This window comes from Callithrix jacchus, chromosome 13 (genome assembly GCF_049354715.1).
Source record: "Callithrix jacchus isolate 240 chromosome 13, calJac240_pri, whole genome shotgun sequence".
Classification (NCBI taxonomy): domain Eukaryota; kingdom Metazoa; phylum Chordata; class Mammalia; order Primates; family Cebidae; genus Callithrix; species Callithrix jacchus.
This window is the reverse complement of record NC_133514.1, coordinates 76,450,868-76,475,052: the sequence shown is the minus strand read 5'-3', so window position 1 is coordinate 76,475,052 and position 24,185 is coordinate 76,450,868. Positions and strand designations below refer to the sequence as shown.

General features: G+C 35.3%; 1 protein-coding gene across 13 annotated transcripts in view; it reads left to right on the top strand.

Moving 5' to 3' along the window:
• The window catches only part of CCDC178 (coiled-coil domain containing 178), a 482,007-nt gene that overhangs the window by 57,253 nt on the left and 400,569 nt on the right, over positions 1-24,185 (top strand). For all 13 annotated transcript variants that reach the window (XM_078347961.1, XM_078347960.1, XM_054244101.2 and 10 more), the window contains one exon: positions 15,490-15,629. In XM_078347961.1, coding sequence (XP_078204087.1) covers positions 15,595-15,629 — 35 coding nt within the window. In that variant the 5' untranslated portion in view covers positions 15,490-15,594. The remainder of the gene's footprint in view (positions 1-15,489; positions 15,630-24,185) is intronic.

The window sequence follows — 24,185 nt, the reverse complement described above, 5'->3', positions numbered from 1 at the left end:
CAGTGGTTCTCAGCTTGCTGTGTTCTGTGGGAGTGGGACTCAGTGAGCAAGACCACTTGGCTCCCTGGCTTCAGCCCCCTTTTCATGGGAGTGGATGGTTCTCCTGTCTCAATGGAGTTCCAGGTCTTGCTGGAGTATATGAAAACTCTTGCAGCTCAGTGTCTGCCCAAACAGCCACCCAGTTTTGTGCTTGAGACCCAGGGCCCTGGTGGTGTAAGCTCATGAAGGAATCTCCTCATCTGCAGGTTGCAAAAATCCATGGGAAAAGCATAGTAGCTGCGCTGGGTAGCACATTTCCTCATCACTTCCCTTGGCTGGTGGTGGGGAGGTCCCCTCACTCCATGCAGTTCTCAGGTGAAACAACGCTCCACCCTGCCTCTGCTCACTCTCTGTGTGTTGCACCCACTGTCTAGTCAGTCACATTGAGATAAACTGGGTACCTCACTTGGAAATGGAGGAATCACCTGCCTTCCATGTTCATCTTGCTGGGAGGATAAAAGAATAGTTACACAGTGTATCAGCAGAGATGACACAAGGAAGTATATGCCAAATGAATATCACGGATGACAGGTATCTTCAGTATTTTGAGTAAGATCAATTTGCATGTTCTTCAAGCATTAAGAAAAATGTTAATGGATCAGGAGAGATTTGAACTGAGTCTTAAAGAATTTGTATATGAAAAAAAAAAGGTGAGGAGAAAATTTAGGAAAGTAGAATAGAATATGTCAACAGTGAGAAAATAACACAAAATTTAGGAAGTATAGATGTATTTGTTTATAAACCAGAGCTGTTTCTATTTGGCTATCTTGGCTCCTGTCAATTGGATATGTATTTTTTAGTACAGAATTAAAGACTTGTACAATGAGAATCTATAAACATTATCTCTAAAAGTGTTTCTGATGCTCAATATAGAAAGTGGTAGAAAGAGTTGAGGAAATGTATACATACGTCTATTGGGGTTCCTACTCATTTCTTTTTAGGTCATTTTGGTTAAAAACTATATTTATCAAAAATTTTTAATCTTGATTTTGAGAAGTTAATACCCTGTGAATTTTCAGTTTTAAATGGAAATAAATTACCATTATGATTCTTTCATATGTGTATGTCTAATAGAAACCTTGAATACAATTTTAAGATCTTGACTTAGAGTTTATTGCCCATAGTGAATTTTGAACAGATTTATAAGACAGCAAATAAATGACTTATGAAAGAAATTAATTCAAGATACTGGAAATCTATGTGGTATTATGGTACAAAGATATTTAAGAAATAAGTCTCATAAGAAGTATAAAATCTTGTAGACTAAAAAAATATATAAAGGATAATCTTAAATTAAAAGAAAAATAAATAAAATATATACAACAATTTCTACAATACAACATAAAACAATAGTTATATAGTGTATCAGCAGAGATAACACAAGGAAGTATATGCCAAGTGAATACCACGGATGACAGATATCTTCAGTATTTTGAGTAAGACCAATTTGCATGGTCTCCAAGCATTAAGACAAATGTTAATGGATCAGGAAAGATTTGAAATAAGTTTAAAGAATGCATTTGTATATGAAAAAAAGGTGAGGAGAAAATTTAGGAAAGCAGAATAGAATGTGTCAACAGTTAGAAAATCAAACAAAATTTAGATGTATTCGTCTATAGAATAGGGAGAATACAGAAATGTGAAGATGGTTCAGAGAAAGGTAGAAATGATTGACATGCAGTCAAGAAGGATTTTGAATTTTAGGCTCAAGAGTATTAACTTCATTTCTCAGTCTCTGGTTACATAACCAGAGCCTACTCTGGTTAGGGAGTTTACTGACTAAATAATTTGCTAACAAGGTCTGAGCATGCAACACAGAATTATTTGGCTACAGGAATTATTTGGCTATTGTGGTGGAGTGAGGCCCTCTCTGCTCCACACCCAGCCAGTTCTCCAGGCATTTAGAAACTGATTTTCTTCTTATTTTTGTTCAGGCTTATTGTAAAAAGGACCTGATCTAACTAGGATCAATGAATATGAAAGGATTAGAGACATATTACAAAATAAGTGTTAAGATTTCGTGACTGACTAGTACTTACAGGGACTGAATATTCTCTGTATATTAATATAGGAACTTATGTTGATTTTTCCTCAAGATGACAGATTAGAGGCTCTTAGCATGCCTTGGCCACTTGGAAATAGCAAGATAGTGCATAAAGATCAACTCTGTGATTGTTAATTCAAGAAGGAAAATGAGAATCCACCAGAATTGTGAAGGACATTCCAATTCCCAGGGAGGAGAATGTAGGCTAACAGCCCCTATGACAGCATCCGGCTGATAAAAGTGAGTGAAACTCCAGTATACCGGAGAGGCAGAAAGGCTCCCTCTGATTTACCTTTCTACTAGGAATCTGAGCAACCCAAGCTGAAGGAGCACACTTCGTTTCCTTCAAGCCATGCAGGCAACTTGGGGAAAGGCATAGAGACACTGTGAGGGAAAGACACTGGGAAAAGCTGCAGGCACTTTCTTAAACCCAGTGCTGAGAGCAGGAGGCCATTTTTAATTTGGGTGTATGCAAACTTAGCTGTTTGGTGACCCAGCAATACAGCTGCATAGGCACTTTAGTCTTAGGCTAGAAATTAGAGTACTGCTTTGCTTACTCTGGAGCAGGATAGGTGCCTCTACAGCCAGAAATGTGGAAAGTGCTTTATTAGTAGGTGCTGGAATTGTGTTTTCCCTCATCACAGGCCAGGGGCAGGAGCAGAGCTACCACAGCTCCTCCTGGATGATGAGAATTGAAATCAGGGTCAGCTTGGCAAACTGGAATGGGTTGCATCTATCTATGCTGGGTGCCCTATCCTGCTCTCCTGAGACTGTGGTGCAGCAGCGCCCTCTACACTCCACCCCAGACAGAAATCTAGTCATTCAGAGTACCCACTTGCCTGTACTAGCAGCCTAAGCTGCCCTTCTCTTCATAGATATAGATTGTGGTATAGTAGGGCCCTCTTTGCTCCACACCCAGCCACATCTCCAGGCATTCAGAATACTCCCTCACCTGGATTAGCAGCCCAAGTTGTACCACCTTTCCTATGCATAGATCATGGTGGAGTGGGCTATCACTACTCCACACATAGGCAGATCTCCAGGCATTTGGAGCACCCACTCACCTGGAACAGCAGCCTACCTTTCTTGTGCAGAAATCTTGTTGTTTGAGGGTCCACTTTGCTCCATGTAAAGGCAGATCTTCAGACATCTGGAACAGCCACTCACCTAGAGTTGGAGTTTAAGCCACCCTCCATCACCATGCAGAGAACTTAGGGATGAGGAGGTTTCCTGCTCCCAGTCTGGGCACACATCTGGGTACCTAGAGGCTGCCTACTGGATTCTCTCTCAATTCTGTTGTACATTCCGGCCACTGGGGAACCTATAGGTGGACCTTCCTAGCGTTTCCTGCCTATCTTGTCCCTAGCCCTATGGGGCTGGGGAGGGAACTCAGACTGTATACTCCAGGAATTTTCCTATTGCATAAAGCGAAAAAAAGCTTCTCCCAGTAAACAAGAATCAAGTATATACCATAGCTGGCTGTTACCCATAAATGCCGTCTATTGGCTTGTAGGTTGAATTGGACAGCCTAAAAGAAAACCTGCCGACAGAAGTGAATAGCACTGTAGAAGCAAAACCAAAAGACCCTACCCACCATTCTCTGCAATCACACTCCTAGGGAGGTTAGTAGAGAAATGGAAAGAAAAAAATATAGACAAAGAAAGAAAAAAAATTCTACCTGCATGAAAATATTTACAAAATTTAGAGTTGCCAGCATGTCCAAATGAGAAGAAATTAATGCAAGAATTCAGGAACTATGAAAAATCAGAATGTAGAGACACCAACAAAGGATCACAGTGGCTCTTCAGTAATGGTCTCTAACAAAAATTGAAACTAGGAAATAACAGATAAAAAATTCAAAACATAGATTGCAAGAAAGCTCAACAAAATCCAAATGAGGTTGAAAACCAATAAACCTATCAAGCAATTCAAGAAATGAAAGAAGTGATAAACATCTTAAAAAGAAATCAGTCAGAGCTTTGGGAACTTAAAAACTCAAAGAATTTAAACAAACAATTGAAAGCTTTATCAGTAGTCAGGACCAAGCAGAAGAAAATCATTCAGAGCTTGAAGACTGGTCTTTTGAAATAACCAAGTCAGACAAAAATAATTATTTTTAAGTGAACAAAGCCTTCTAGAAATAGGAGGTTATGAAAAGCAATGAAATCTACAAATAATTTGTATTCTGAGAGAGAAGAAGAAAAAGAAAACAACCTGGAAAACATATTTAAGGGAATAATTCAAGAGAATTTCTCTAACCTTGCTAGCGAATAAACATCTGAATACAGAATATCCAGAGAACACCTAAAAGACACTCTACAAAATGAACATCAACAAGGCATATGGTAACCAGAGTGTCCACAGTTAACACTAAAGAAAAAAAATCTTAATGGCAGCTAATGAAAAAGTTCAGATCACATACAAAGGGAACCCTAGTAAGTTAACAGTGATCTTCTCAGCAGAAACCTTACAAGCCATGAGAGATTGCAGACCTATTTTTATTATCCTTAAAAAAAGAAATGGTAATCAAGAATTTCAACTGTCAAATTAAGCATTATAAGCAAAGGAGAAATAAAATCTTCTCTAGAAAACCAAGCACTAAAGGAATTCACTACCACTGTACCAACCTTTCAAGAGATCCTTACAAGAGTTATAAACACAGATACCAAAAAATAATACCTGCTACCACAAAAGCACATGGAATAGCCCTAAGACCCTATAAAGCAACCACACAATAGAAACTACAAAGCAGCCTGTTAATAACTACAAGATGGGACCAAAACCTCACATACTAATATTAATCTTGAATGTAAATGGTCTAAATGCCCCAGTTAAAAGGCACAGAGTGGCAAGTTCAGTTAAAAAAAAAAACAAGATTCATTAATGTGCTGTGTTTGAGACCCAACTCACATCTAATGACACCTCTAGGTTCAAAGTCAATAGTTGGAACTCATAGTCAATGGAACACAAAAAGGAGCAGAGGTCACTATTCTTATATCAGGTAAAACAGGCTTTAAATCACCAACAATATAAAAGGACAAAGGACATTATATAATGTTAAAGGGTTCAGTTCAACAAGAAGGCTTAAGGATCCTAAATATATACACACCCAAAATTGGAGCACCCAAATTTATAAAAATATTCTAGAACTGTGAAAAAAATTAGCCACACAATAATAGTGAGGGATTACAATACCCTACTCACAGCATTACACAGATTGTTAAGGCAGAAAAAAAAAACGAATTCTGGACTCAAATTTGATACTTGACAAATTAGAATGAATAGGCATCTGCAAAATACTCCACCTGTCAACCACAGAGTATACATACTTATTATCTGCTCATGAAACATACTCCAAGATTGAACACATGCTCAGCCATTAAGCAAGTCTTGATAAATTTTTAAAAATCAAAATTATACCAACCATATTTTCAGGTCACAGAATAAAAATAGGAGTACAGTCTGGGTGGACTGCTTGAGTCCAGGAGTTTGAAACCAGCCTGGGCAACATGGTGAAACCCTATCTCAACAAAAGATACAAAAAAATTAGCTGGGCATAGTGTCACATGCATGTATTCCCAGCTACTTGGGAGGCTGAGGTGGGAGAATCACTTGAGTCCTGGAGGTCAAGGCCACTGTAAGTTGTGATCATGCCACAGTACTCCAGCCTGGGAACAAAGCGATACAAGACTCTGTCTCAAAAAATTAAAAGTAATTAAAAATGTATATATAAATCAATACTAAGATCTCTGAAAACCACAAAATTACATGAAAATTAAACAAATTGCACCTGAATGAGTTTGGGGTAAACAATCAAATTAAGGCAGAAATAAAAATGTTATTTGAAAATAAATGAAAACAGATACACAACATACCCACATCTCTGGGATGAAGCAAAAGCAGCGATCAAGAGGAAAGTTTGTAGTGCAAAATAACAAAAGTTATATTTCAAATTGGCAATCTAACATTACACCTACAGGAACTGGAAAAATGAGAACAAACTAACTCCAAAATTAGCAGAGGAAAAGAAGTAACTAAAATCAAGCAGAACTGAATGAAATTGAAATCCAAAAATTTACGTAAAGAATCAATGAAACCATAAGTTGGTTTTTTTGAAATGATAAACAAGATTGATTGATAGACCACTAGCTAAATTGACAAAACAAGAGAGAAGATACAAATAAGCACAGTCAAGAATAACAACGTGAAATTACAGAAATGCAAAAGATCCCCAGAGACTATTGTGAACACTTCTAGTCACACAAACGAAAAAATCTAGAGGAAATAAACATATTGTCTCACAAGATTGAATCAGGAATAAGTTGAAACTCTGAACAGATCAATATTGAGTTCTAAAATTAAATCAGTAATAATAAGCCTGCCAATCACCAAAAGTCCCAGACCAAGTTGATTCACAGCTAAATTCTACCAGCCATACAAAGAAGAGCTGGCACCATTCCTACTGAAACTGTTACAAAATATCAAAGTGGAAAGACTTCTTCTACAAAGCCAGCATCACCTGATACCAAAACCTTGCAGACACAATGAAAAAAGAAAATGACAGGCCAATATCCTTCATGAACATAAATACTAAAATCCTCAACAAAATACTAGCAAATTGATTCCAGAAGCATCAAAAAATTAATTTACCATGATCAAGTAAGGCTTTATTCCTAGGATGCAAGTTCAGTTCAACATATGCAAATCAATAAAGTAACCACATAAATTGAATTAAAAGCAAAAATATTATGATCATCTCAATAGATATGGAAAAAGCTTTTGATAAAATCCAACATCCCTTCATAAAAATGCTTAAGAAACTAGGCATCAAATGAACATACCTCAAAATAGTAAGAGCCATCTATGACAGACCCACATCCAGCATCATACTGAATTAGCAAAAACTGGAAGCATTCCCCTTTAGAACTGGAACAAGAGAAGCATACCTATTTTGACTACTCCTGTTCAACATAGTATTGGGAGTCCTTGCCAGAGCAATCAGGTGAGAGAAAGAAATAAATCCCGACAGGAAGATGTCAAAAACAAGTCATTGTCCCTTTGCTAACAATATGATTCTATACCTAGAAAACCCTAAAGACTCTACCAAAATGCTCCTAGAACTGAAGCAGTAACATTTCACAGGGAAAAATTAATGTACAAAAATCAGTATCAATTCTATATACCAAGAATGTTCATACTGAGAGCCAAATTAAGAATGCACTTCCATTTCCAATAGCCACAAAATAATAAAATATCTATGAATTCCTCTAACCAGCAGTTGAAAGAGCTCTACAAGGAGAACTACAATACACTGCTGAAAGAAATCATAGATGACACAAACAAATGGAAAAATATTCCATGCTTATGGACTGGAAGAATCAATGTTTATTAAATGGCCATATGGCTCAAAGCAATCTACATTGTTATTTCTATAAAGCTACCAATATCATCTTTTACAGAATAGAAAAAACTATTTTAAAATTTATATAGAACCAAAGAAGAACTGAGATGGTCTAAGCAATTCTAACCAAAAAGAACAAAGCTGGAGGCGTCATTTTATCTGCCTTTATGCTACATGGCTACAGTAACTAAAAGAGCATGGTCCTGGTACAAAAATGGTTATGTAGATCAATGCAACAGAATAGAGAACCTAGAAGTAAAACCTCACACTGGCATCCATCTCATCTTTGCCAAAGTCAACAAAAATAAGCAATGGGGAAAAGATTCCCTATTAAATAAACGGTGCTGGGATAGCTGGCTAGCCATAAACAGAAGACTGAAAATGGACCCCTCCCTCTCACCATATACAAAAATTAAGATAGACTGATGATTTAAATGTAAGACCTCAAACTATAAGAATCCTAAAAGGGAACCTAGAAAATACCATTCTGGATATCAGTCTTGGGAGAGAATTTATGACTAAGTCCTGAAAAGCAATTACAATGCAACAAAACTGAGTGGAATTTAATTAAACTAAAAGTTTTTTTGCACAGCAAAAGAAGCTATCAACAAAGTTAACAGCCTAAAGAATGGGAGAAAATATTCACAAACTATGCATCTGACCAAAGCCTAATATCCATAGTCTATAAGGAACTTAAAAATATTTGCAAGCATAAAACAAGCCCATTAAAAAGTTGGCAAAAGACATGAACACTTTTCAAAAGAAAACGTACACATGGCCAACAAGCATATGAAAAAATGTTCAAAATCACTAATCATTAGAGAAATACAAATGAAGACCACAATGAGATAGCATCTCATACCAGTCAGAATGAATATTACTAAAAAGCCCAAAACAACAGATGCTGGCGACTGCAGAGAAAAGGAAGTCGCTATACACTGTTGGTGGGAATGTAAATTCTTTCAATCACTGTGGAAAGCAGTTTGGAGATTTGTCAATTAACTAAGAGCTGAACTAGCATTCAACCCAGCAATCCCATTAGTGGATATATATCCACCAAAAGAAAATAAATCATTCTACCAAAAAGTAATGTACTCATGTTCGTCACAGCATTATTCACAACAGCAAAGATGTAGATTCAATCTAGATATCCACCAATGGTGGACTGTATAAAGAAAATTTGGTTCATATATGCCAAGAAATACTAGACTGCCATAAAAAAGAATGAAATCAACTTCTTTGCAGCAACATGGATGCAACTAGAAGCCATTATCCTAAGTGGATTAGCACAGAAACAGAAAACCAGATATTTCATGTTCTTACTTATAAGTGGGAGCTAAACAATGGGTACTCCTGGACATAAAGATGGAGATTATTATAGGGAGGACAGAAGGAGGGGGCCAAAGGTTAAAAAACTAACCATTAGGTACTGTGCTCAATACCTGGGTGACAAGAGCAATCATATCCCAAACCTCAGCATCACACAATATACCCATGTAACAAACCTTAGCTTGCACTCCCTGAATCTAAAATAAAAGTTGAAATTAAAAAAGAGAAAAAAATCGCAGTAGGTAACCACTCAGGTATGAGCAGGGCAAAAGAGGGCTCTTGCCCCCTCCTGCCCCTCCCCCAACACTCAAGATGTGTTGAGTGACCATCAAGTGATGATCAAGTGTTTGTTAACTGTTCATCTAAAGTAATAATTGGTCACAGCTGGTGCCAGAGAAAGGATGTCTCCTAATAGAAAACACCTTAAACGCACCAACAGCTTCCCAATAAAATTTCAGGAGTGTGGAGAAGTAATGAAATATCTCGGAAATATGCCAATGTATAAAACCCCAAGTCAAGAAGTCAAGCTGTGCACTTGGTTTCTCAAGTCACCTGCTTGGCCCTTATCCAAGTTGTACCTTTCTTCTTTTCTTTCCTCCCTTTCCTTACTGTTGTCAAGCTTTTTAATAAAACATTCACTCCTGTTCTGAAACTTGCATTTGGTCTGTCCTTCTGCCTTATGATTCTCAGTCAAATTCTTTTGTCTGAGGAGGCAAGAATTGAAGTTGCTGCAGACCTGTACAGATTCGCCACCAGTAACTTGGGTACCTTCCACTAGTAACAGTTTTTTACTTTTCAAATCATTTCTGAGGATCCTCTACCAGGCATCATTTTCACTGCTTCTGTCTTGGAGCTCCCCTGGATCCCTACTTTATCCCTTCTAGCTCTATGTCTGATCATAGAAATGTGTTCCTTTTCTTCTGTAGCCTTTCTGCTTTGGCATTTTAGTTTACTGATGTGAATGTATTTCCTTGTTTGTGGTATATCAACTTCTCAATTGGTACATTTTAGTTTTATCTATCAACCTTCTCCCATTCTGCATAGAATGCTGCAGGTCCAAGACTTCCCTTCCCTACTCTCAGTGCTAGGATGGGAGTCTAGGAAGGACAGGTTTGGGGAATTTGTACATTTGGCAAAAAGCTCAGGGCAAAGTTAAGTCTAAAGCTGTTTAGTTGAGAGTTAAACACTTAAAGGAGATGATTAAAGAAGAAAGTGTAGAGGAAAAAATTATTTATTATTGAATAGTCATGTTTAAGGAATATGAGAAAAAACAGGTGAAGAAGCAGCTAGAGGAAGTTATTAAAAGAACATTTCAAGGAAGGGCTGCCTACGATGTTGTGTAGTATAAAAGGTTAACAAATAGGAGAATGATACATGGTTATTCAGTTCTGTCACTAGGATGTGCTTATAGGTCTTTTTTTATAAAACAGATGTATGGAGGTACAATTTAAATGCGGTAAAATCCACTCATTTACAGTGTACAATTAACTACCACCTCAAGCACTGTATAGAAATCCCCGCCTTTCCAGAAAGTTCATTCATGCCCCCTCTATAGACGTTATTACTTTAACCAACTCCCACAACTCCAGTATGATTTTAGTTTTACCATTTTAAAATTTCAAATAAGTGAAATTATGCCACTTGTACTCCTTTGTGCCTAACTTTTTTAGACTCAGGAAAATGTCTGTAAATGCATCCATGCCGTTGCATATATCAGTAGTTTGTTCATTTTTATTGATCAATACTACTCCCTTTTATAATATTTCACAATTTATTTAGCCTTTAATGGAAATTTGGGGTTTTCCTATTTTTTTTTTTGAGATGGAATCTAGCTCTGTCACCCAGACTGGAGTGCAATGGAGCCATCTTGGCTCATTGCAGTCTCTGCCTCCCGGATTCAAGTGATTCTCCTGCCTCAGCCTCCCAAGTAGCTAAGATTACAATGCCCACCACCTTGCCTAGCTAATTTTTGTATTTTTGTAGAGATGGGATTTCTCCATGTTAGTCTGGCTGGTCTCAGGTGATCCACCCATCTCAGGCTCTCAAAGTGCTGGGATTACAGGCTTGAGCCACCACGCCTGGCCCCAAGTTTTTACTATTATCAAGAAAGCTGTTTTGAACATTCACCTACAATTTTTTTTGTGGATGTATTTTTATTTGTCATGAGGAAATATAAAGAAGTAGAATGCTGAGTCATATGGTAAGTTTAACTTTTATAAGAAATTGCCAAATTGTTTTCCAAAGTGTTGAAACCATTTTAGGTTTCCACTAGCAATGTATAAATGCTGGTCGTTCTGTATCCTCCCTGATACCGGGCATTGCCAATCTTTGTAATTTTAGGCATTATAGTGTTTGTGTGAAGTTGTATTGAACTGTCAGTAAATTTACATTTTCTTGATGACTCATGATGTTGAGCTTCTTTTAACATTGTATTAGTCATTTGTATATTGTGTTTTGTGAAGAGTCCAAGTCTTATGCCTATATTCTGATTACTAAGTTGTGAATTTTCTCTGCACATTCTGGATAGAAGTTATTGGTCAGGGATTTTATGTCATGTGTCAGAGGGCCCTCCCATGGGGGTACCTGAGGCTCTTCTCTGTACTGCTCTGTCTTCTTCAGTTCCTGCCTTCTTCCAGATGCGTCCACTGTCCATGAAACTCATATTTGCTTTGCAACTCAACAGGATTACTGTGCTCTATTTTGCTCCTAGAGCTCTTTATTGCAGTTGGGAAATTGTCGCCTTATCAATTTCCCTTTTGTCAGGAATAAAAACCTTAAACTACTCATTTTTTCAATGTCCAAAATCAGTCATCTCATATTTTAAAATCCAGATTTAGAGTTGCTTATAACTGGAGAGCTAATTTCATATCAGTTACTCCTTTATGGGTGGTAGTTGAAATACTGCTAAGTGAGATTTAAGAATGAAGTATTCATGAAGAGAACAAAAATCAGATTACAGCAAGGTAAAAAATTAAAAAATAATAGAAAATTTGCTTATTCAATAATTATCTCAGGCACTTATTATAGTTGTTTTCTGTAAAGAATGTAAAACTTCATGGGGAAGATAGATGAGAAAACATAAATGTGATAACAGCAGAATGCAATGTGAGCTGTTCTAGTAAAGAGAAATGAAAAGTGCTATAGGTGCACTCGAATGTCTGAAAGATCTTAGTATTCCTCACAGGCAAGGAACCGTGTAAGATGGATCTTAATATTTGTATGGAAATCATAATTTGAAGAACAGATCAGAGCATGAGGATATTGTGGCTGCCAGTATAAACTGTTCTTTCAAAAAATTGCTAGTCACAGCAAAATTCGATAGCTGTAGGATAATAGCTGTAGGAAGTGGTCAGGCAAGGTAGTGGGGAGACCTGTGAGTATACAAAGCAAATTAAAATATGTATTGAAGTTGCAGATTTTGAAGAGAAGAGAATGGCAGTCAGTGAACACAGAACAGGGGCATTGCACATTGAATGAGGTTAGAGTAGAAGCAGTTTTTAGCCACCTCCAACTCTGAGAGTCCTTGTGTATTATTCTAGATATTTAGTGATAAGTGTCTCCAACAGTGTAAGGTCCAATTAAAATGTAATAACTGTAATGTCAGTGAAAGGTATTTTTTTTATCATATATAACAAAAGCTAAAGAGAACTTTGTTTTATGTAAAACATTAAAGATGTTTTATGTTCATTGTGAAAGAGTCTTTGCATAAAGGACAAATTATTTTTAACCTCAAGAGCACTGACTTATGTTACATTTTGGAAAGAAAACCAAGATGTTAAAGAGGATAGCAATGTGAAAAGGAAATATGTGTTCAGCAGAATTTTTCCTAAGCATTCCAAGTTGAGATAAAGGGATGATGGAATAATTGGTGTAACATACATAAAGGAAGCACATATAAAAAGCAGAAGAAAAGAAAGGACTCTTGTGATAAAAGTTAAATAATTGGAGCTGGGTGAGTAAGTTATATAAGGATCAAATTTGTGAAGCAGTAAGAGTTGACAGTTTATAAACATAATATTTCTATTTCATTTATCCACACAAAAAGGTAGTTGGTATTTTTTCTCAAATAGAAGTTTCATGTTGCAGAGTCTCAGCAAACCTCAACTCTGGCTTGGAGCCAGGAGGATCTTGTCTTTTATGCATTAATTCTGGGAAAGGAAGTTTAGTCAGAGACATGTTTCCAGAGGATGAAAGTCTTGTGGCTTAATTCTTGACATACTTAATTCTTTATATACTTTATATAGTCTTGTAGCACACTGGCCATTTGTCCACAGGCTTCACAAGGAGGAGCTTCCTTGATTTATATTTGGAATTTTAGGTGAAAAAGATCTTATATGACATCCTACCAATATATTAATTTATTAAGTGCGAAATCCGAGTCCTAGAGACTGAACAGTTTTAGCTAAAGATGTGCAGCTAGTTATTAGTTCAGTCAAGAAAATACAGAAACCAGTTCAGCTATCTTTTGATTGTATCATGCTGTCACCCTAAGCTGGGTTAAATTCCTAAAACTTGATAGTTTTAACTTATGCCATACTTGCAACGGAATAAAAAAAGTAACATGAACTACTGAATTTTGGTTAAATCTTGTGCTATTTAGGAAGTTATGTCTTTTATAGATTTTAGTGCAAATTTAATTTTGTAGTATTTCATTCCCATTACTTTACCATATTTACATATTTGACTTAAACTATAGGAGTGCTATGGATATTAATTAGTATTCACAAAATAAGTTGAGAGTGGCACAGTCAAGAAAAATATAAAAGGAATTATTACTATCCTTGTTTTCTCCATACTTAATGAAGCAAAATAAATGTTTTGACTGCTTACTTGTTAAATGTGTATCAAAACCTTCTTTTCTCTAAAAGGAGGGGCAATCTGCCCTTATCAAGACATTTGGATAGGAGATCAATATGTAATTTTCTCTGGCTTGTTCGTTGGTCTTTTGACTATTACAGATTTATATATGTATATAATCACACACACATTTATATATGTATATAAACACACGTGTGTGTGATTATATATATTTTACAAGTGTATATATGTATATATACACACATATATACACTTATGTGCATATATGTGTGTATATATACATATGTATGTGTATATATACATATATATAAATCTGTAATATATATATGTAATCACACACATGTTTATGTTCAGAATATGGTCAAAGCAAACTAAAAGACATAGGATACCAACACTGATATTATGAAGGAACATTCAAAACCTAAAAACAAGCAAAACATTTGAGATGCCCTGAAGTATGTTTTTTACTGTTTTTCTTTATTTTGCCATACTTTTAAAATATAAAACAGTTTTCACAGCTTATACTGCTTATCCAGGGAGATTTAGTTCCAGTCTCAGTTGTCCTACGTACCTGTTCTGTAGACTTAGACAAGTCATATAATTTATCCAAGCCTTGATCTCCTCATCTATAAAATCAAGATAATAATCCCATTTCATAAGATTGTTGTGAAGATTAAATAAAGTGTGGCATCAAGAGGGTTTAGCTTAGCTTTATGTCATATTTTTAGTGCTCAAAAAAAAGCTCAGTGTTACATATATACACATATATATGAGAGAGAGAGGTTCAAACATTATAGGACAGACTGAACATTTTTATTTATAAACAAAACATGCCATTTTCACAAGAGATTGTGTTTCCAGAGGAAGATATTATAAGGCTTCATTTAAAAGATATTTAAAGATTGCAGTTTAAATGAAGATACCAAAAATATTTACCATCTCTGTGGGCTGGCATTGAAACAAAACAGCAGGATTAGTTCTCTGTTCCCTCAAGGTCAATTGAAATGAGAACATCACACTGTTCTCATTGAGAAGCTGAGCATATTTGGTGTATCCCATTTAAGATCAGTGATTGCAACTATAATCCAGCCCAATAGAGTCCTTACAGTCAAAAGGACTGCAAGTAAGCACTTTGGTGGAGTTTCATGGACAACTTTGCTGTGCTTCTGCAACCTTCAGTCAATTTGGGACATGCCAGGATTAGAATCACTGAGGCACATCAGACTGAGTGGATTTTATGATGAGTACAGCGTGAATGCTATAGTGAGAACATCAATCACTTTTTGCGTGAGACTCCAATTTTCAGAAATGGAAGGTAGAAAATGAGGTTATTATGAGGATGAAGGAGACCTGCTTTTATTTTTTTTTTCCAGCAAGAGAAACTCATGCTGGATTTAAGGAAGAACTTCAATGCATGAGTAGTTGGGTATTATTTACATTGGAAGAGGGCATCTCTTCGAAGGGAATGTTTAAAATATCTTTCATAGTAATTTTTGAGGAATTCAGAATTTATTTAGAAACACATGGGTCAACTGGTTTTTCTGCCTTTTTTTTCATTTTTTTAAATGTTTAGTTCGTGATGCTATGTTTTTTAAGGATATTTGAAGTTTTATTTTGGCTTCTTAGGTTCATTTTTATTTGTTACAGAATTAAATCATAAATGATATTTTACTTTAGCTTTTACATTTTTTTGAAGGTTTGTTCTATAATTTTCTGACAGATTTATCAACCTCTCTATTAAGGAAACTTTAGGAGTATTAGCACTAATAAAGCAGAATAGTTTTTGCTTATTCTAAACATCATGGTTTACTACTTTGTATATAATGAATAATTAAATTCTTCCATTTGTTCTGTTTAGGGGTGAATAAAGGCATTTACTTTAGCTACCCATGTCGACGTCACAGCTGTGCTGTAGTAAACATCCCAGCACCATGTGTCAACAAAATGATTTCACACATCCAAGATGTGGAGTTCAAAATACAGGAGCACTTGGAAAGGGTAAGAGACTAATTTAAAATGCTGCCATTTTGGTAAACTTTATAGACCCTCTAAGGGTTGGTTACTTAACCCAGAAAACTCTTTGAACTTTTAAAATGATAATTGGAGTACTTTTTAAGAATCTTTGCTCAGCTGCATAATTTACTAGTCTAGACATGTTTTTGATAGTCTCACTCCAGAAGGGTGAAACGACTTTATTAAATTGGTGTTTTTCCCTACCTGTTTGTTCTTTATCCAGAGGCAATCATGCTAAGTAGCAATTTCCATAAGCCAACTTGACTAGTAAATTAAGTAGTATTTACATACTTTTTGGGATACTAAACTGATTAGATGATTAAGTTGGTGTATAAAAGGACAGCGTGCCCTTTTTAATGAGTTATTTTATTTTGAAGAAATGCTTAATAGTTCTATTGAAAAGAAATATCATGATTCTGTGCCTTTTTAACCTGTTAAAAGTTTGCCTTTATTACTCTGAAGGGAGTTCAATCTTGAAAGGCAATTATTTACAAAGGATGATTTAAGAATGACAAAAACACCCACTTCTCATACCTTTTATTAAGTTTCTATTTCTGAACAACTAATGCAGAATTAGACTGCTCAAATGGGGGATCAGTTTTGCAGACTCCTGTGCTATTTTGTTTTCTCCTCTGCTGTTACTGAATCTGGCTCAGCAAACATTCTGATGGGCCACTCACAATTCTCAGTCTAGGATGTCATCTCTTTTGAGAGAGATTGTTACAGTACAGTTCAAGATTGCAGGCCTTAGAGTGACCTTCGATGGGAATGAAGAGATAATGATATTATGTTCAGACAAGTGCCAGCATATGATATGCACTCAGTATATATTTGTTATTGTTATTTCTACACTATTTAGATAATTCTATATCAGCATTGTGTTACCTTTGTTGTTTCTATATTTCTCCAAATCAGATTACCCCTTCTTCAGCACTTGCTTTATAGGTTGCAGGACTGATGGTATCTTGGGCTTTGAAGACTATGGCAAGGAAATAAAGAGAAGAAGAGAATATTTATTGATATGATATGCTGTATATGCTGTACACTTTTTAGGAGTTTTAATTAAGAATTACCTATGGTGTTAAAAGTGATAAAATTCATAGGTTGTATTTTTTTTTTTTTTTTAGGTAGAGTCTCACTCTGTTGCCCAGGCTGGAGTGCAGTGGCATGATCTAGGCTCACTGCAACCTCCACCTCCTGGGTTCAAGCAATTCTCCTACCTCAGCCTCCTGAGTAGCTGGGACTATAGGCACTCGACACCACACCCAGCTAATTTTTGTATTTTTAGAAGAGATGGGGTTTCACCATGTTGGCCAGGATGGTCTCAATCTCCTGACCTCGTGATCCGCCCACCTTGGCGTCCCAAAGTGCTGGGATTACATGTGTGAGCCACTGCACCCAGCCAAGTATTTTAATAAATAATTATAGCAGCTACCATTTTAAAAATGGTATAATGATATTTTAATAAATAACTAAAACAGGTATTTTAATAAATAATTATGACAGCCACCATTGATTAAAAACCTAATATAAGTCAGACATTATGTTTTACACATGATGTAGTAAAACATAATGGAACCATTCATGGTTAGTTTTGTAAGATCTAAAGAAATTATGTAGTATTTTATAACAATAACCACTCAATGGTAGTTGAATGGTAGGGAAATAATAATTCAAAATAATTCAGCAACTTGTTCAAGGTCACAAGGCGGAATTGGGATTCAAAACCGTCTGTCTGTTTTCAAAGCCCATGTTCTTTCCCCAGTCTCACTTGGTGTACTGAATAGTTGATAAACTGCTAGCCACTGTGAATGATAGGCCAGGTAAAATAATGCCTTAGATAAAATAGTTTACAAAATAAGCCAAGATATTTTACAGCTTATCTTTAAGAAAACTGAAAAAAGATCTATTATCTTGTAAATATATTGAAAAACCTCAAAAAAGGAGAAGCATCAGGGCTAACTTGTTTAGTGTTATCTTCTGGGGTCTAGGTTAGTGTCAGATAAATAGTAGGCACTCAATAACTGTCTGTCAAATAAAAAGGTAAATGAAAAGCTGAAACAGAACCTTTCTTTTCTACATACATCAGAGGCACATATCCACTTCTTTAAAGTAAGCATGATTTATGTATCTAAAGTCTCCTATTTTCTAGGCATTTCATAAATATCTATTTTTTGCCCTTTATAGAAATTCTACTATACAGATGAGAATTCTAGGGTATAGAAAAGTCAAATACCTTATATGTACACGTCACACTGGTAGTGAGCACCAGAGCTGGAATTTGTACTTAGATCCATCTGACTCCAAAGTCCATTCAGCCTCTGTTTTACATCCTTAGAGAGACGTTAATTCTCATTTCAGAGAATATTAGTTGGTATTTTGAGAAGAAACACACAAAAAACAATGTCAGATAAGTATACTTCTAGACAAGAATTGTAATACTGATAATAATGTGTTTGTAAGTAAATAAATACAAGTTTTATCTGAAGGGAGATTTATTGTAAAATACATGCTAATGACAACCTTTTTGTTAAATTTCAAGGTTATTTTTTAGATTTTCTGTTTTCTATATTTAAAAACTAACTTGTTTTATTATTGACTGTGCAGTTGATAGATTTGCTAGTGTTGAACCGGTAAATAGAATATAATATGTTTGGGGCAATTATGAGGACCATCTATGAGATATTTAGTTCAAATCTATGCAGTATTTGAACTAATATTTTAAGAATGAACTAGTAGCCACCTATCTTTTTGAAACATGAAAATTTTTTCTAACATATCACAATAAGAAAAAAAATCTTCCCTTTATCACATGGAAAAAGTGGTAGTAATATTACCAAAAAGTGATAATATTACCAAAAATTAAGGTGGTATTAGACAACCTTACTTTCACATAGGAACTTAAATTTCCTCAAAAATAAAATTAAGCAGGCACAACTGGAAAGAACTCTTCAAAAGATAGCTTCTGATTTTTTGAAATCAAAGCTAATAGGATCTATTATTTCCAAATAAGTGAATAAAGATCATAATTCAGAATTGGTTAACAGAAGCATAAATCCTTATGTCACATAAGGTGAGTTATGTGTGTAAGAAATATATAAAATGGTAATCATCCATCTACTCTCTATGTTCATGAGTTCAATTGTTTTGCTTTTTAGATCCCACAAGAAAGTGAGAACATGTGATCCTTGTTTTTCTGTGCCTGCTTATTCCACATTGCATGCCTGAATCAAAACATCACGTTTCCCATAAACATATACACATACTATGTACCCACAAAATTAAAAATACAGAAACTTTAAAAAATGTTGAAAATGAATAACAATCTGCAGAAAATAGTAAATGTTTTGGAATATGTGCTTGGGTACATTTTCCCCCCAGAATGCATGAGGGAAATGCAGGAAAGGGATATTTCTTCTTAACATTTTTGCCACTTAACATTTCACCCAGTAAAGTTGTCAACTGACTGTAACTTTCAGAGGCAGTCAACATTTTTCTGTTTGTAAATATATCTGTATATACATACATATGAATATATATGTACTCATTCATCTCCTACAGTCCCAGGCCTATCTGATAACATATCTGGTGCTGGAAGAACAGCAGGACTATACCCTTTCACCAGTTTCCAGGGGTTAGGCAGAGGGCAAAGCAAGGCAGAGGAACAATGCTTGGTGATTACCAGCTGGAGCCTTCAGCCGAATTACATATAATTTGCGATCATATGTGATTATGATAATGGTTATAAAACTCTGTAAATACATTCAGAAACCATGGATTTGTATATATTGGTGAACTCTATGCTATGTAAATTATCTCAGTAAGCTGTTATTACATCTGTATACATACATCTCCATCAGGAATTGTACAAAATTCTTATTTTGAGTTGCAGATCATCTGAATTCCTTTGGATTTTAATTTTAGGGATCAAAGCAGGCAACTGGCCTAATTATCTCTCTAAATTACTCAAATCTCACATCTTATGACTCTAATTGTTAGAAAAGTTTGGTGCAATGGTAAGGACAGGCTGGCCAGTGAAGCTTCCAGCAACAAGCAAAAGAGAAAGGGATATTTGCCAAGTGTAAATTTACTTAAACACCTGCTCAGGTCTCACTATGTTGGCTATGCTGGTCTACTGGTCTCAACCAATCCTCCCTCCTCGGCCTCCCAAAAAGTTAGGATTATAGGCATGAGCCACCATGTCAGTCCCACTAAATAAAATTCTCTAAGTAATGGTAAAGGTTACATCTACCCTGAGTGTGAAATACATTAAATGAGTGAAAGATCAATCTTTTACAATTTTCTGTCCGTAGTGATTTCCAATGACATCAGAACACTGTGAAGCCCGTGGTTAGCAGCAAAGCATCTGCCACAGACTTTTCTATCCACTCCAGTTTAATTGGGATTTGAATCTTGAAAGAAAAACTTTTCAGAGTGGAGTTACTATGAGAGTTTTCCCTCTTTTATTTTTGCAAAGAATCTGGAAACATCAGACAATGCTGAAAACAATCACCTGGATATCTTCTCATAGAAATAGAAGATTCTGTTTTATTTTTTTCTCTACCTTGTTCTCCTAGACTACCTTGGCTATAGATAGTTTTATTTAATTTGGAGTGAACGCTACAGAATTAAAATTTTCCTCTTCATTTAATCAATATCAGTCATTAGGATACTACTACAATTTAAAAGAACAGCACAGAGAGAAAGTATTCAAAAAACATTCTTTAAAATATCAACAATATATTATACAAAATTAATAGCATCAACAATAATAAAGCTAATATTTATAAAATGCTTACCAAATATAGACTCATTAAACCCAATATTCATCATATTATTGAATTCTTATTAAAACCTTATGAGATAGAAACTGCCATTATTTCCAGTTACAAATGAGGAAAATGATTTCAGAGATTGATTTCCCCCAAGATCCAATGTCAGTGGCAGAGCCAGCATCCAGACCAGGTGTATTGGAGCTCCAAGCACATCCTGTTCAGCACTGTGCCATGACATCATGTCCTTAACAGTGTGTCAGCTATTAAGACGAAAGACATGAAAATTAAAATTTTGTCATTCTCATTAGAAAACTTGGCTCTGTTTATACCACCTCATATCTATTTTTTAACTCTGAAACCTAACATTTAACACCTGACTCTTTACTAAGTTTCTCATACTTTGAGTTCTCTCATTCTATTAGTTCTATTGTATTTTACTTGAAACTTACAGGTACTTCAAACCCTGATATATCTACTGTTGCCTATTCTGTGGTTCTTACTTTTCTTTACTTTCTTGCCTATTCAATTTATTTCTTTAAACATTTATCAGTTGGAATATTTGGTCCTTTACTTTTTATCCTGTCATCCTTCTAGTCTGACAAAATGCCAACCCCAAATATCTCTGATTGTCTGCCATCTCCACTCCCACCCCTGGTCTGCTGAATGGTACTGGAGAATATGACACAAAATTTAAGATATTATGTGACCATAGTCCCAAACCTCAATTGTACATTTTATGGTGCTCTGAAATGGTTGTCAGCTGAAACTCTTCTAGCAGTCTATAGTGGCTACTCCAATCTTTTATTGTTCAAAACTCTAAATTCTCTACCTCACAACTCATTCATTTCTTTCTTTACAAAGAAAATAAGAGCTACAACAGAAATGCCTCAAACTATTGTTATCTCATCTATGAACATCTCACAAATATTATTCCTTTGGTCCCCTACCCACCTAGAGCTATTCTCCTCACTGCATTGCATCTTCTGCTTTTGCAAGGATCTTGCTCCATCAATTGTGTCTTCTCTCAGCATTCTGTCTTTCAGAACTCCCTTTTTTCTTAACTCTTGTCCATATTTAAGGTACTCCTGTATCTCCTATTTTTAAAAACATTTAAAAATTCTATACAGACTTTAAATATCTCTCTGTTTTTTGTTCTCCATTTCACATAGCATCTGAAAATTGCCTATATTTAGTATATTTAATTCCACATCTCCCAATCACTCATTTATTCTTTGCAATCTAGAACTTTTCCTTATTATACTAATGAAAATGCTTTGAGCAAAATAACCATATTTATATGGTTACCATTCAGCAATTTGTCCTGGATTCAGCTGGGCAATTTTGCTGCTTTTTGCCTGGGGCAAATCGTGTGAATACACTCATCTGGTAAGACAACTAGGAATAATGATTAAATTGGTCTCACTCACATGGCTGTTGACTGCTAGAGCACATTTCTAGAGGACAGACCTCAACAGACAAGGGCTTAACAAAGCTTTGCTTGTGTCATGTATGCTGAAGTCCTGCTGGCCAAAGCAAAGCACATAGTCGGTCCCACTGTTAATGCAGGAAATTACTAGAGAAGATGTGGATGCCAGAAGACAATTTATGAAGCAATCGATCAGTCAGTCCATTGCCACATGATGAATACTGCTCCCCAAATGCAAACTACAATAACCTCTTTCCCAAACAGTTTTATATCATTATGATATCATGAAGATCCATAATCACATGTTCTGTAATAGATCTGATACATATGAAATTTCTTGGGTGCAACTTCTTTTGACCCGTAGATCTATGAACTAAAGTGACAAGTTAAATACTACTCCTGCATACTTAGTATACACAGTGAAAAAGGGGCAGAATAATCACAATAAACCCCTTAATCAAAAAGGGGAGAAGTAAAGACACAGGGCTTTCACTGATCCATACAATTCTGCATTTTATTGGCATTTGGTGTCAAGTTCTCCAAATCTAGGACCAATAAATGTTTTTATTTTTTTGTTTTTTTTTTAAAAAATAGAACCCAGTTCTGCTCATTGTGAATAATTTCCTGGTCTGTGGTTCTCACTGGCTCTTTGATTTACTCTCTGAACTACTGGCTCCAGAGATACTTTCATGTTTATAGAAAATGGACCTGAGTTCCTATCTTAAACTTCTTGCTTCTTACAGGTTGAGAGCTCAGAAACTTCTTTGCATTTTAAACTGTTTCTTGGTTTTTAGTCCAAGATTCCACAAGTCTAATGAAAACATTGAGGTTTCATATTAATCTGATGTGGTTTACTTCCTTGCCCTAAAAGCTCCAGCCACATTATTTTTCTTTATTAAAACATATTTTCCTGTAATTATATAATTATGTTTTATGTTCCTCCAATTTGGTTTTATAAAATAAAATTTATCTTTTAGAACATTGTAGACTTACAGAACAATTGAGAAGGTAGCATAGGGAGTTCACGTATATCTTGGATCCCGTTTTTTTAAAAAAAATCTCACATTTAGTATGGTATCTTTGCTATAATTAGTGAACCAATATTGATACATTTATTAATTAAAGTTTAATAATTTACCCAGACTTCCTAAGCAATTTTAAAAATTAAGATGCAATTCACATATCATAAAATTAACCATTTTTAAGTGAGCAACTCAGTAACATTTAGTTTACGTAATGTGTAATCACCACCAAGATTTAGCTCCAAAGCATCTTCACTACTCCAGAATAAAACCCCATATCCATTAAGAATTTACTCCAAATTCTCTTCTTAACCCAAGTCTTGCAACCACCAATCTGCTTTCTTTCTTTTGAAATAAATTTTAGTTTGTTTATTTGAGGTTACAATATGATTTTATGGGATACATATAGACAGACACAGATAGTATAGGAGAACAATGGTTACTACAGTGAAGATGACTAACATCTCTCTTTGTTAGTCTCATATGTTTCACATAGTGACTCATCCTTGTAACAAGAGCAGCACATATCTACTTATTTAACAAAATTCCCTAATATAATACAATTTTATTAACTTTACTTCTCATGTTTTACTCTAGACTTGTTCATCCTCTCACCTACATCTCTGCATTTTCTCTTCCTGACTCCCATCTGTGGCAACCACTGTTTCATTCTCTACCTGTGTATTTGAACTCCTTAAAAAAAATACATTCCACACATAAGTGAAGTCATGCAACATTTTTCTTTCTGTGTCTGCCTTATTTCCTTTAGTGTAATGTTTTCCAGGTCCATTCATGTTGTGGCAAAAGATAGGATCTCCATTTTTTATAAAGCTGAATATTAAAAAAATATATATGTGTACATATTCACAAACATACACACATAAACATATACACACACATTATACACATACAGCGTGCATGTGCACACAGACACAGACACACCCCCTACATTTTCTTTATTCACTTATTCATTGATGAACATTCAGATTGTTTCCATATCTTGGCTATTATGAATAACGCTGCAGTGAACATGGGTGTCAAGATATCTTTATGAGCTGGTGCTTTCATCTCCTTTATATCCAAAAGAGGAATTGCTAGATCATGTGGTAGTCCTATTTTTAATCTCTTTAGGAACTTCCATACTATTTTCTGTAATGGCTGTACCATTCTACCTTCCCACCAACAGTGTACTAGGGGTCCCTTTTTTCCATACACTCACCAAAATTTATGTCTTGTCTTTTTTATAGTAGTCATCCTTACATGTGTGAGGTGATACTTCACAGTGATTCGACTTTGCATTTCCTTGATGATTAGAGAT